General features: G+C 36.8%; 3 protein-coding genes across 3 annotated transcripts; 1 reads left to right on the top strand and 2 right to left on the bottom strand.

The window, feature by feature from the left end:
• Positions 1–1291: 1291 nt before the first annotated feature.
• On the bottom strand, positions 1292–2754 carry LOC113492046 (60S ribosomal protein L29). The gene is made up of 4 exons (XM_026869326.1): positions 2698–2754; positions 2514–2568; positions 2274–2338; positions 1292–1447 (listed from the first exon to the last, which is right to left on the bottom strand). The coding sequence occupies exons 2-4, from the start codon at positions 2548–2550 to the stop codon at positions 1328–1330; spliced, it is 222 nt and encodes a 73-aa protein (XP_026725127.1). The 5' UTR covers positions 2551–2568; positions 2698–2754; the 3' UTR covers positions 1292–1327.
• A 523-nt stretch (positions 2755–3277) lies between these two features.
• Positions 3278–7153, top strand: LOC113492041 (signal recognition particle subunit SRP68). Its single transcript, XM_026869321.1, has 6 exons — positions 3278–3639; positions 4306–4427; positions 4701–4928; positions 5234–5422; positions 5812–5942; positions 6043–7153. The coding sequence occupies exons 1-6, from the start codon at positions 3540–3542 to the stop codon at positions 7070–7072; spliced, it is 1800 nt and encodes a 599-aa protein (XP_026725122.1). The 5' UTR covers positions 3278–3539; the 3' UTR covers positions 7073–7153.
• LOC113492042 (myrosinase 1-like) lies at positions 7078–10284 on the bottom strand. Its single transcript, XM_026869322.1, has 6 exons — positions 10048–10284; positions 9468–9586; positions 8723–9390; positions 8298–8603; positions 7579–7817; positions 7078–7351 (listed from the first exon to the last, which is right to left on the bottom strand). Exons 1-6 carry the CDS (start codon positions 10068–10070, stop codon positions 7192–7194), a joined length of 1515 nt encoding a protein of 504 aa, XP_026725123.1. The 5' UTR covers positions 10071–10284; the 3' UTR covers positions 7078–7191.
• Between the last annotated feature and the right edge of the window lie 957 nt (positions 10285–11241).

Here is an 11241-nt window from a genome sequence, read left to right as displayed (position 1 = left end):
ATTTCCTACGTAGTAATTAAGTATGCAAACATTATAAAATAGTTCATTATAATCACAATTTTTAATTATTTAATAAGAATAGTGGAGCTTGTGACGTGCATCGTAAAATTATACACAGACGTGTCGTGTGTCATGCGTAAGTTCTATTAAATATTAATTATTGTTATATTTTTATGTACTTCGAGACAATGAAGGCTTTTGATTGATTAATTAAATTACAAGACGGATATTGAAAATAAAGATCGTCCCTACTTTGCAACAGAATAGTAGTAACGATCTCTATTTTTTTACCTGTGTGTCGAGATCGCGTTCGATCTCGTTACACGGGTAAAAAAGAGCCCGGCCCCAATTCTGCTATTTACAATGGCCGAAAATTGAATGGAAATTGGATAAAATAATCATTGGAAATTCATTCAAAAATGCTTATGGTGAATACTATATTTAATTCAATTTCCTTTAATACATCAGCAATTGCAAATAGCGGTGTAGGGCCTAAGACTCTTCCTTATATACAAATCCAGGTTTATTGTTTGAAATACCTTATATCTACCCAACTTTGATTATAACTAGTGGGTAGACATCATGTTAGATTTTATTATTATAATTCTTAAGAAATAAATGTCTTTTTGTGTTGGAAAAAAATGTTTTATTCAACCTTTACACTGGAAACCATTGTATAAATAACTCGTCTCGTAAGTATATCGTCAATTTTGTTATCGGGACTTGATATGGGTGTTTTACTTTATGGGACAATTCATACTCGAGTCGAAGAGCAAAGCGTTTAACCTGTAGCACCAGGATCAGTTATTGCTGCTTCTGGGCGCGACTGACACCGACATCCTCCAGGTGCATATGCAGTTACTGCCCACTTTGTGTTCGTGGGAGTATCGCGTAGTTACTTACTCAAAAATTTCTAACTTTTTTTTAATATCAATTCTTATCATGCTAGGTGATCTTTGGCTTAACTGTAAATAGAAGTGCACTAGCTATACTGGGTATTTGGAAGGTGTTACAATTATTATAATCTATCTTATTAAAATAATCTTTCTGGCACAATGTACCTGGAAACAAGCCTAGGTCTAGTTGCAACAGACTAAAAGGTATGAAAATGTGAGTAAATAAAAAAATGATAATCATAATAGAAAATCAACCAGCAAGTTTGTTTTGATATTTCATCTTAGGGTAGTGTCACATGGATAATATCAACTTCAGAATATTCTCAACAAATAAGATACATGAAAGTGACAGTATAGTATAAATGGTTTTAAATTATAAAAATAAAACTAAAAAGTAGTTTTATGTTTTTATTTCCTTACAAGCTAAAAGTTCATTTCTTGGCCTTGGCTTCGCGTGTGGCTTTCCTTTCTGCCGCACGGGCAACCTGCTTTGCTGGTTTTAAGTTGCCTTTTTTGCAGAACCTCTGGTTCCTCAAGAACTTAGGGTCCATCTGTGAATAAAAAAAAGTATTTATTTATAATATTCATTGAAATTGCTACATCAATTCTATTTGCTGGACAGGTATTATTTCTGTTGTAATTAATTTATTTACAGTTTTCAGTCAGAGATCAAAAGTTAGTTAGTTAGTTATAATAACACAATTAAGGTAAATAATAAGTAATTTGAGTAGATTCAGAAAACTGTCTCAATTTATTTATTGATGTATATGGATCCTAATAAATAATTATCATTACAAAATAATGCTGTTTAATAAGCTGTCAAAATACTTGGTTCAGAAATATGTTTGTATTATGTCACACAATTAATTCTAAGTTGCACTTGGAGAGAGCAAGTAAAACCATTGTTGTTTGATAAATTTACAGGCTGTAATTGACCAGAAAACATACCTATTTTAGAGAACCAGCTGTTTGACATTTTCACCTGAGCTGTTCTGATGCTCACTTACACCAGTTTCCTTACCAAACTAATACTAAACATTACACTATCTGGCTTTGTAGAAGTAAATTCGTCACACATTGGGAACATTAAATTTTCATCTCTCTTCATACATACAATAAAATTATAGCAAGAGAACAGGAGGTGATTAATAAAATAATCGTATAAGGGGACACAGGCCCAACATGCAGACACCTTTTAAACTTAAATCTAAATGTGAAGGGGACTCAAATCAAAACTAGTACAATTAATTACATTGTTACTCATCTTGAACAAGTATACTAAATTAAAGTAATAAGAATTCTTAGAAGTGGTTCACACTCAACATTTAAATGAGATCCAGCCCAATCACTCCACAAACAATATATAAATCTACTTACACCAAGAGTTGACTCGTGCCTGAACTTTGTGGGCTTTTTGATGCCGTTCCTGTGCGCTTTGCGGCCTGTAATAATCGTTACATCGTTGTATTTACAAACTTAAGCACGATATTTCACATTTCATTAATTATTTTCTGCTGTATAAATAAAACTGGTGATTAAGCTAGTAAGGTTTAACCCACGTCTAATTGGCTGTTACACTTTTTCCGTAAATAATGCGAAACATTTGGTAAAACTTACTTTGGTTATGATTTGTATGATTCTTTGACTTTGCCATTTTGTCAAATTATTTGCTCTGAAAGAAAAATAAGTAGTTTAATTAAATATATATCACTGTTTGATACGTATCTTATACACAAAATGATTAAACACCGTAAGATTCTATTGATATTCAAAGAATTAAATAAAACGTCAGAACACTAACCTAAAACAGCAAGGGAATCGGAAAGAAGAAAACAAATCTCTTGTCACACTCAGTTGAAGTATTTTTAAAAGTTGCCATATAGAGCCTGTGACTATTTGTGTCTCTTTTCTATACGTAACTTTTCAATTTGGTATCCTGCTGTCAACTGAGTAATCATTACTGTTACTATGCTCAGAATGTACTGTAAAGTTAAAATGTTCAGAATGTCAAGAGAATGTCTTATTCTAGAGTGCCTTATTATAAATTGTATTTTTTTAATTATGTCAGTTTTAATTAATCTAAATGATAAAAATATGAAAATCAAATAAATTATCTGAAAACCATTTTATGTAATCTGAGTTTTAATTAACTGCTTTAAATATTTTTTTACACTTTTTTGTTTCAGCCTAAATGTTTAATTATTTTACTTAAAGCTGCTGACGAAAATTAACTGTTTTTTTATTACATTATTTCTTAATTCAATGAAGGCTAGGTATTTGGTAGAGCAAGTGTTGCTGCTAATAAAAAAAATTGGACAAATAGACAGCTGTCAAATGACGTGACGTGACTATGTCAAAATAATTGCCACTCAGGTGGGGAGCGCGTTTCATTATTTTGTGGAAATGTGGTTTTTGTTTTCCTTCTCACTATGATCTACTTAATCTAAAGTTAGAGCGAGTAGCAACATGTACTGGTGCTCAAGATACGATTAAAATTACAGAATATTTAACATGTGTCGTGTTGTCTGATAGGAAATACAGACTGCTGTGAAAGAAGCTATTTATCAGAAAAAACAAGAAAAATAAACTAAAAATTAAAATTTTACAATCAATATTAAATAATAATAGTCAAAGGTAGTCACAATGGTGGTTTTGGAAGGTGATTCCGGGGATGCCAAGCTTATATCATCAGAGGAAATTGATAAAGAAGAAACCAAGTCGCCAAGACTTTTAACATTAGAAAGTATCCTTTTTAAAATGATGCATAATTTGACATTAGAACATAAGATTTGATGAAGAAAAAAGTGTAAAATTTAAATGTGTAATCATAATATAACTTTAACATAGAAGTTCAATAAGTTCTGATACCCTCTCATTTGACATATTTATTTAAATTATAAATGAACGCTGGTTTGTACCTCTTTGATACTCCTTTAAATGATATAAATTATTGAAACAACTCCAGATATATAGTGTTCATGCATGCAGTGCTAGTGAATAGTATAGATTTTTTGCATTTCAATTGCTATTGGAACACTTAAATGTCAATTGTAGAATAATTTATTTTGCAGTTAGTTTTGACTCTTGAAAATTATATATATAAGTAGTACATACCATAATTTGTATAGTAAATGTATCATTTACCATAGGATTGTTTTATCTACTATCTTTGTGACTGTAATATTGTGTCAGGTTGAGGTTAACACTTAATTAATTGAAACCACTGCTTGATATTGAATTGAACAAAAAGTATTCCTACATCTTTAGTTCTGACTGTAGAATAGACAGAGGAGGCTCATTTGTTAAAAATAAAATATATATATAGGCTGTTCATAGGACATAGAGACCAGGTCAATGTTCCAAATCTTAACAATTTAATATATTGTAATATTTCCTTAACATGCTTCAGTTTTCCGTATCACAAAGGATGCCCAACAGCAGCATGGTCTGCGTCATGGTGATTACCAGCGGTATCGCGGCTACTGTTCAAGGCGCATCCGAAGGTTGCGCAAAGTGCTCAAAATACCTCAGGTACTAGGAACATAAAAATTTTACTGTGGAGAATTGGTCACATCAAGTTAATAAAAATAAGAATCATTTACTTTCTCTTGATACCAAATATGAATGAAAATGCCTGATTTGTACTTCTCTATATTTTGATTGAGTACCTACATAAATACTTAAAACTCTATTAAACTTTGAGAAATCATTTCAAATGCATTCAATTTCTGAACCTTTAAATTTTTTTGTCTGAGTAACATTTTTTTTTAAAGCATGAAAGTAATATCTTTGCTTCATTTTAAGGGCGATAGGCGCCATTACCGTCGCCGTGACGTAACCACCGTCCACTTGACGGCGACGACTGCTGAGAGCCGTCTGCTGTGCGTGCCGCTACTTCAGGCTGAGAGGGCCTGGGCACATGCTATGCAGCTGCGTCAAGAGGCCAACACCGAGCCGCGGAAGAAGTTCCATCTGGTGTCGAGATTGAAGAAGGCTTTTGCGCATGCTCAGACGCTTCTGCAGTTGTGTGAGGTAAACACTACATAAATTCCCTTTTTATAATTTTTCTGAGTAATCGACTATTATCTCTTGACTATATCTTTATTTGTAAATATCCATTAAACCAGAATTATTTTTAACTTTGGTAGTTTGTTTTTCAACAATAGCAAAATTTGGTTATAAAAAGTACAACAAATTGGCGTGGGAATTTCGTTTCGTGTTTTCAACGAAACCGTAAGTTGTTACCGTAACCGTAAGTTGTATGTTATATTTATCGAAAATGCTAACTTTCCATTTGTTAAAATATTCCTGTATAAATGTAGTGTATGTTGTGTTAGCAAAGCGGCGTGTGCGACGCCCGCACGCAGCTGGAGGCGGGCGCGTACGCGGCGTGGCTGGGCGGCGCGCTGCAGGTGGAGCTGCAGCAGTGGCGCGCCGCGGCCGAGAGCCTGCAGCGCGCGCAGCTCGTGCTCGACAAGCTCTGCGCCGCGCTGCCCGACGAGGAGCGCCTCGTCTACAAGCAGAAGGTAACCGACCTCCTTGCTGTCATGCTCGTGATACACCACTGGTTTCGCGCCGCCTAATGAAAGCAGTAGTTCTTATAATGGGGTATGCCGTGAATGCACATATGACTGCTATACGCCGCATAGGTACTATCTACCTCTTGTAATCTGATGGGTATGTTGTAGTTTAATATTTAGAACAGAAAATAAAAGAAACCTTGATACTTATTCAGTATTTTTTATAATGAATATTCACCAAATAAATGGGCGCCAAGGTGTGAATCCGCCCCGGATGACGGTGACCCACACTACGCCACTGTACTTACCAAACGCGTAATTAGAACAACTTATTCGGATTCACTGATAAATGTATTGTGAAACTGATATATTTTTTTTTATTTCCAACCGTTTAGGTAGAAGAACTGAAGCCAAGCCTTCGTTACTGCGCCTACAACATTGGCGATGAGTCTGCGGCTGGCGACCTCGTCGCCATGCGCGGACAGGGACTCATCGAGAACTTGGACTCGCTCATGGCGCAAGCTAAGTATGTATAATTTTTACTTAATTTAGGCTTTTTTTCCAATACTCAGTCCAAACTAGCCACAGGGCAAGCATCTATAATATATTTTTAATGTTAACTGCAGGGAGTCGCGCTCAGGCGTAATGCATGAAGTGGAATGGCGCGGTCGTAAGGTCACTGTAAGGCCCGAAAAAGTGCGACTGTTCCTTATCGCTCTCCAAGATTTAGACAAGTCCGTTGCCAGCGCTGACAACGTTCAAGCCAAGATTGACATCCTCGAGAACATACTGATGGACTGCAAGGACGCTATATCAGCTATTAAGGACGAGATCAAAACCGATCCGAAACTAAAAACTGCTTCAGAGACCCAGTTGTCTAGCATCAACTACTTGCTGTCTTACTTGATGTACTTGCGTCTAATTCGCACCATTGAAAGGAACAACTTGCTGGTGCAGCAAGCAGAGGAAGCTCGCAAGAACAACATACAAATCGACGGCAAGAAGGTTCGTCCTCAAGACTTGACTCGGCTCTACGAAATTATCTTGCAGAACTTCACCGAGTTGCAACAACTGCCAGGGTTCGAAACTGACGCAGCTTACCAACAGGAAATCGAGACCTTGACGAAAGCATACCGCTCTTTCCGCTGCTACTACATCGCTCAAGTGCTGACTGGACTGAGACGCTTCAGGGAAGCCCTCGCGATGCTCGAGCGCTGCAGCAACTACGCCACCGAGTCGCTCAACAGCAAACTTAACGACAAGCAACTAGTAGACAAATTGCAATTACTGAAAAAGGATGTTGAGAGCTGCAAGTTCGAAGTTCACGCCGACTCCGTGCTGGAAGACGATGAAGACCAAGACGAGGACATGAAGTACACGTCCAGCGGAAAATACAAGGAGAAGAAACCTCTGGTCGACCGCTTGGACGAGTACAAAGAGGATACCCAAGTTCTTACGAAGAACCCTAACATCTACAAAATGCCACCATCAATGGAAGCCATTCCTTGCAAACCTCTCTTCTTTGACCTGGCATGCAACTTTGTAGAGTTTCCGAACTTGGACGACAAGACCGGCGCCGCTGAGAACAAGAAGCAAGGCGCAGGTCTCACTGGACTGGTCAAGGGTTTCTTGGGATGGGGCAAAAGTGACAAGTAGACACAAACTTTTATTGGTTTTATTATATGCCTGGATATGTTTATAAAGGTTCAAATTATTATACACACATAAATAACAACATATTCTATTTTCATTTTCACAGATTTTCTTGTCAGGTATTAATGTCCCTCGTCTATGGTCATGACGTAGCTCTCTGGTTCATAGTCATGGTCGACCATTCGCGTTTTCATAATATTCTTATAGATAAATGCTGACTTTCTTGGCGTGCGAGTGCGGTTAGGGTCATTGAAGTCGACTTCATATAATCCAAAACGTTCTCTGTAAGCAAGTAATTTCATTATCTATTTTTGGAGTGGTGATGATGAGTAGTAGATGAATCGTAAATAACACGAATGTTATAAGGCGTAGGTTTGGGTAAATATTTGTGACTTCTTCACGCAAAAATGGCTGAAAAAAATGATGTTATACACTAAAGAAACAAAGTCAACTTTTGTGTTATACGACAGGCTACCACAGTTAATTATTTGTTAAATAACATAACTTACGAGTATCCCGCCATCCATTCAAAGTTATCCATCAAACTCCACGCAAGATAGCCATGCACGTTGATGCCCTCATCCAGCGCGTCCAGCACGCCCTCTAGCGCAGACCTGTAGTAATTAACTCTGTCTTCGTCCACGATGCCTTCGCGACTCGACCATCCGTTCTCAGTAATGTATATGCGCACTCCTGGGTATCTCGCATTTATAAGTTTCAAGAAAATGTGGACACTGTTCGGCATTAACTAGAAAGGAAAATTTATGAGAAATTAAGCAAAGTTTCGACCTTTGAAAAGAAAGGTCTTACGTGACCACCACCTAATCTAGTCTAGGTATAAATAAAGACTTTCATTGTAATAGGTTGGTAGAGAAAGATTAGGAATTTCATCCATACTAATATTGTGAATAATACTAGAATGCGAAAGTTCCCCGACTGTCCCGCTTTCACGCCAAAACTACTGTACCGGTTGCAATGAAATTTAGTACACAGACATTCTAGAGCCTAAAAAAAGACATCAGCTTTATTTTAACTGGAAAAAGGGTTGTTAAGGAGGGTAATGGGGGGACAAACTTCATATGAAACTTTTGGAATGACAATGGCTTTTTAATTTAACTGAAATATTTAAATTTAAAATAATGCACACCAGTTTGTTGATTTCAAGGGGAGGGGTTAATAATCTCCATAAGTTATGAGCCTGGTTTCTAACTTGTATAAAAATACTCACTTGGAACCACGACGAAGCAGACTGCAGCCATTCATCTGGAGCATATGTTCCCATTTCAATATCATCTAATGCTGAAGGGATAGCATGCTGTGACGTATACAATGTCTGGGAAACGTAACTGCCGCTGTAGTGGTTGACGCCAAAGAAGTCGCTAGTGCCGAGAATAAATGCCTTTTCTTCCTCCGAAAAATCTGGCAGACGAGACCTGGAATAGCCCTGAGCTGCAGACTTTGCGGCCACTCGTTCTACCAGCTCTTTTGGAAACCCTCCTTCTTTTGAGTAAATTGGATCCGTGTATATTCCCCACTAGAAAAAGTTTTAAACTTTTAATTAATTGAATGTTATTTGTAACGTATATCGTAAATATTTCGGTGGCAATAATTAGTGATTGATAATTAAAATAAAATAAAATTACTTTTACTAACCGTAGCTTGAGAATACAATTCGACGGCAAACTTATCTTCTTCTGAATCCGTCAAAGGTTCGGTAGATGATACAGCCAGTATAAAACCAATGACTCCACCTTGAGTCGGCCTAAATTCATCATTATAAAGATGGTACGCTTTAGCATGAGCCAATAGAAGGTTCCTAGCACAAAGGTAGTCGCCAAAACCAGTCTCATTTAACATCGGGGCCTTTCCTAGTGACCCGTATCCGCTGCAAATTTCGGAAGGTTCGTTGAAAGTGGCAAAGAACTTTACTCTATCGCCAAAGGTTTTGAAAACTATTCGAGCGTAGTCTTCAAACCAGTCGGCTATGAGAGGATTCATGAAGCCTCCTAATTCTTGCAGTCTTTGCGGTAGGTCCCAATGGTAAATTGTTATCATGGGTTGAATGTTGTATTTTAGCAATTCGTCGATAAGATTATTGTAGTAGGTTATTCCAGCTTCATTGATATAGTACGAGAGCCCTTCGGGTAGTATCCTAGACCAGGATACGGAGAAGCGGTAGACGCTGACCCCGAGTTCTCGCAACATTTCAATGTCGCGCTTATAGTTGTGGTAGCTGTCGCAGGCTATGTCCCCATTGCTCTGGTCTACGATTGCTGAAGGGTTGGTATGAGTCAGATAGTCCCAAATATTTTCTCCTTTACCTTAAATAATCAAGAACCATTTATTAAATATTCCTTGCGATACAGTTTCGTTACTTATTCATGATGTAGGTACTCACCATCTTCATTCCAAGCTCCCTCAATCTGATATGCAGCTGTACCGACTCCGAAGACGAAGTAGTTCGGGAACTTTCTGCTTTGCTTAACTTCAGCGCCATGACATACAGCCAGCGCAGAACTACAAATACAGTGAGCGTTGAAGTTTCAAGGATATCAGAATGAATTATGTTTGCAGAGGAAGGTCAGTAGATCATCCTACAAGATAGTGTAGAAGATGATGGGTGAGATTGAAGAGTGACAGAAGCTCTATGAAAAACATAAAAAACTAACTTATTTTCGTAGTTAAATTTTTTTTATAGATTACATTTCATTTTTTTTATAATACATTTCATTTGACAATTTCCAACAAATAAAATTATTTTCTTCTTCTTCACTCTAAGGCTACACTCGAACCAAGAGGAGGTGGTAGGATCTCAGAGCATAACATATGGAAACTACTTACGACGGTCACCTTAACTCAAGTAGTCACTTAGTGGATATATAAATTATGTTAACATGAATAATTAAGTCTTACAAAATATTTCAAAAAACTGTATACAAAAAATCAATCGAAAAAAAACAAGAACAATGGTCACATACCATAGCAACACAGCCAGCTTCATGGTGCTCTCATACAAACCAACTGACTAAACGTAAGTATTATCGGTTCCTAACACAATTTTATCAGTCCACTTGAATCTGTCGAGATATATCCAAAAGTGGGATTTGTATTATTCTCTTTAAGAATAAACGCTAAGCCAGCGTAAACAAGAAATTAAGAAACAACAAGAGACCGACTTGTCGCAGGCTTAGACAATACACATCTGTTTTGTTGTAGGTATTCAGGTAAATATTTACCTACCTCGAATGTTTTTTAGATCCACATAACCATATCGATCATATCATTATGTTCTATATATAAATGAACTTTATCTAAATTGGAAGATTTGAGTTGGTACTCTGTCAAAATACTTAGGAGAATAGAATAGAGTTATTTTAATCCAATTTCCATACATACATCGGCCATTGTTAACCAACGAATTGCAACGAATTCCACGCGGCAAATGTAGATTGTGACAATAGTATAAAATGCAAACTAAATTGGAGTAACTGGTGTAATTTGCGCTCATTTGTCTACAGCTAACGACGCTGGTATTTACCGGATCGAGAATCGAATCAATTTCTAATCGAACTAAAAAATTGCTCTGAACCATTTTTGTGAGTAAGCCTGCTGTTTGTTGACGTTTGAATTTATAAGACGGCTAAGGGGCTCGAACCTTTGCTCGACAACGTTTGTCCTTATTGATCTAATATTCAAACTGACTTGCAACCGAATTCTAGTGCTAAGGGAGTTCTTAGTGTCAGTCTGCTCGTCATCAGCTTTGCAGATTGCAAATTGCAGGATAAATTTTAACATTTAGTGAACAAATAGCCGAGTGTTTGAGCCGTTTGAGGTTACCACGCCAAACGTACTGTATGCGACGTGTTGCGGGTTCGATTACCGCGTAGCACAAGCATTTATATGATCCATAAAATACTTCTGGTTTCTTTGTACATACGACTTGAATGTTTGTGAAACTTCTTGCGTCACAATACTTATGGTGTCAGTAGAATTTGATGCGATTTTATATGTAATGCGCGTTTTTTTTTAATTAATTCAAAATGTGTTCTATATTTCGCATTTGCGGTTTTAAAACGCATACAAATAATATTCGCATTGCGATATTAGCGAGCGTTGGAAACATTATAAACAACCTGTAAAATTCCAACATATAATTAGGGTAAAAAAAATCC

The sequence above is a fragment of the Trichoplusia ni genome, chromosome 3 (genome assembly GCF_003590095.1).
Source record: "Trichoplusia ni isolate ovarian cell line Hi5 chromosome 3, tn1, whole genome shotgun sequence".
Lineage (NCBI taxonomy): Eukaryota > Metazoa > Arthropoda > Insecta > Lepidoptera > Noctuidae > Trichoplusia > Trichoplusia ni.
This window is presented reverse-complemented; position numbering and strand designations above follow the sequence as displayed.

Bases quoted from the DNA above. Each gene is read 5' to 3' on its own strand.
- LOC113492046 (XM_026869326.1), bottom strand. From the start codon at position 2,550: ATGGCAAAGTCAAAGAATCATACAAATCATAACCAAA. The intron at 2,339-2,513 runs GTAAGTTTTACC...CGATTATTACAG, and splicing joins TCATACAAATCATAACCAAA to GCCGCAAAGCGCACAGGAAC. The intron at 1,448-2,273 runs GTAAGTAGATTT...TTTTATTCACAG, and splicing joins GGCACGAGTCAACTCTTGGT to ATGGACCCTAAGTTCTTGAG.
- LOC113492041 (XM_026869321.1), top strand. From the start codon at position 3,540: ATGGTGGTTTTGGAAGGTGATTCCGGGGATGCCAAGCTTATATCATCA. The intron at 4,428-4,700 runs GTACTAGGAACA...CTTCATTTTAAG, and splicing joins AAGTGCTCAAAATACCTCAG to GGCGATAGGCGCCATTACCG. The intron at 5,943-6,042 runs GTATGTATAATT...TGTTAACTGCAG, and splicing joins TCGCTCATGGCGCAAGCTAA to GGAGTCGCGCTCAGGCGTAA.
- LOC113492042 (XM_026869322.1), bottom strand. From the start codon at position 10,070: ATGAAGCTGGCTGTGTTGCTATG. The intron at 9,391-9,467 runs GTGAGTACCTAC...TGATTATTTAAG, and splicing joins GGGAGCTTGGAATGAAGATG to GTAAAGGAGAAAATATTTGG. The intron at 7,818-8,297 runs GTGAGTATTTTT...TTTCCTTTCTAG, and splicing joins CTGCTTCGTCGTGGTTCCAA to TTAATGCCGAACAGTGTCCA.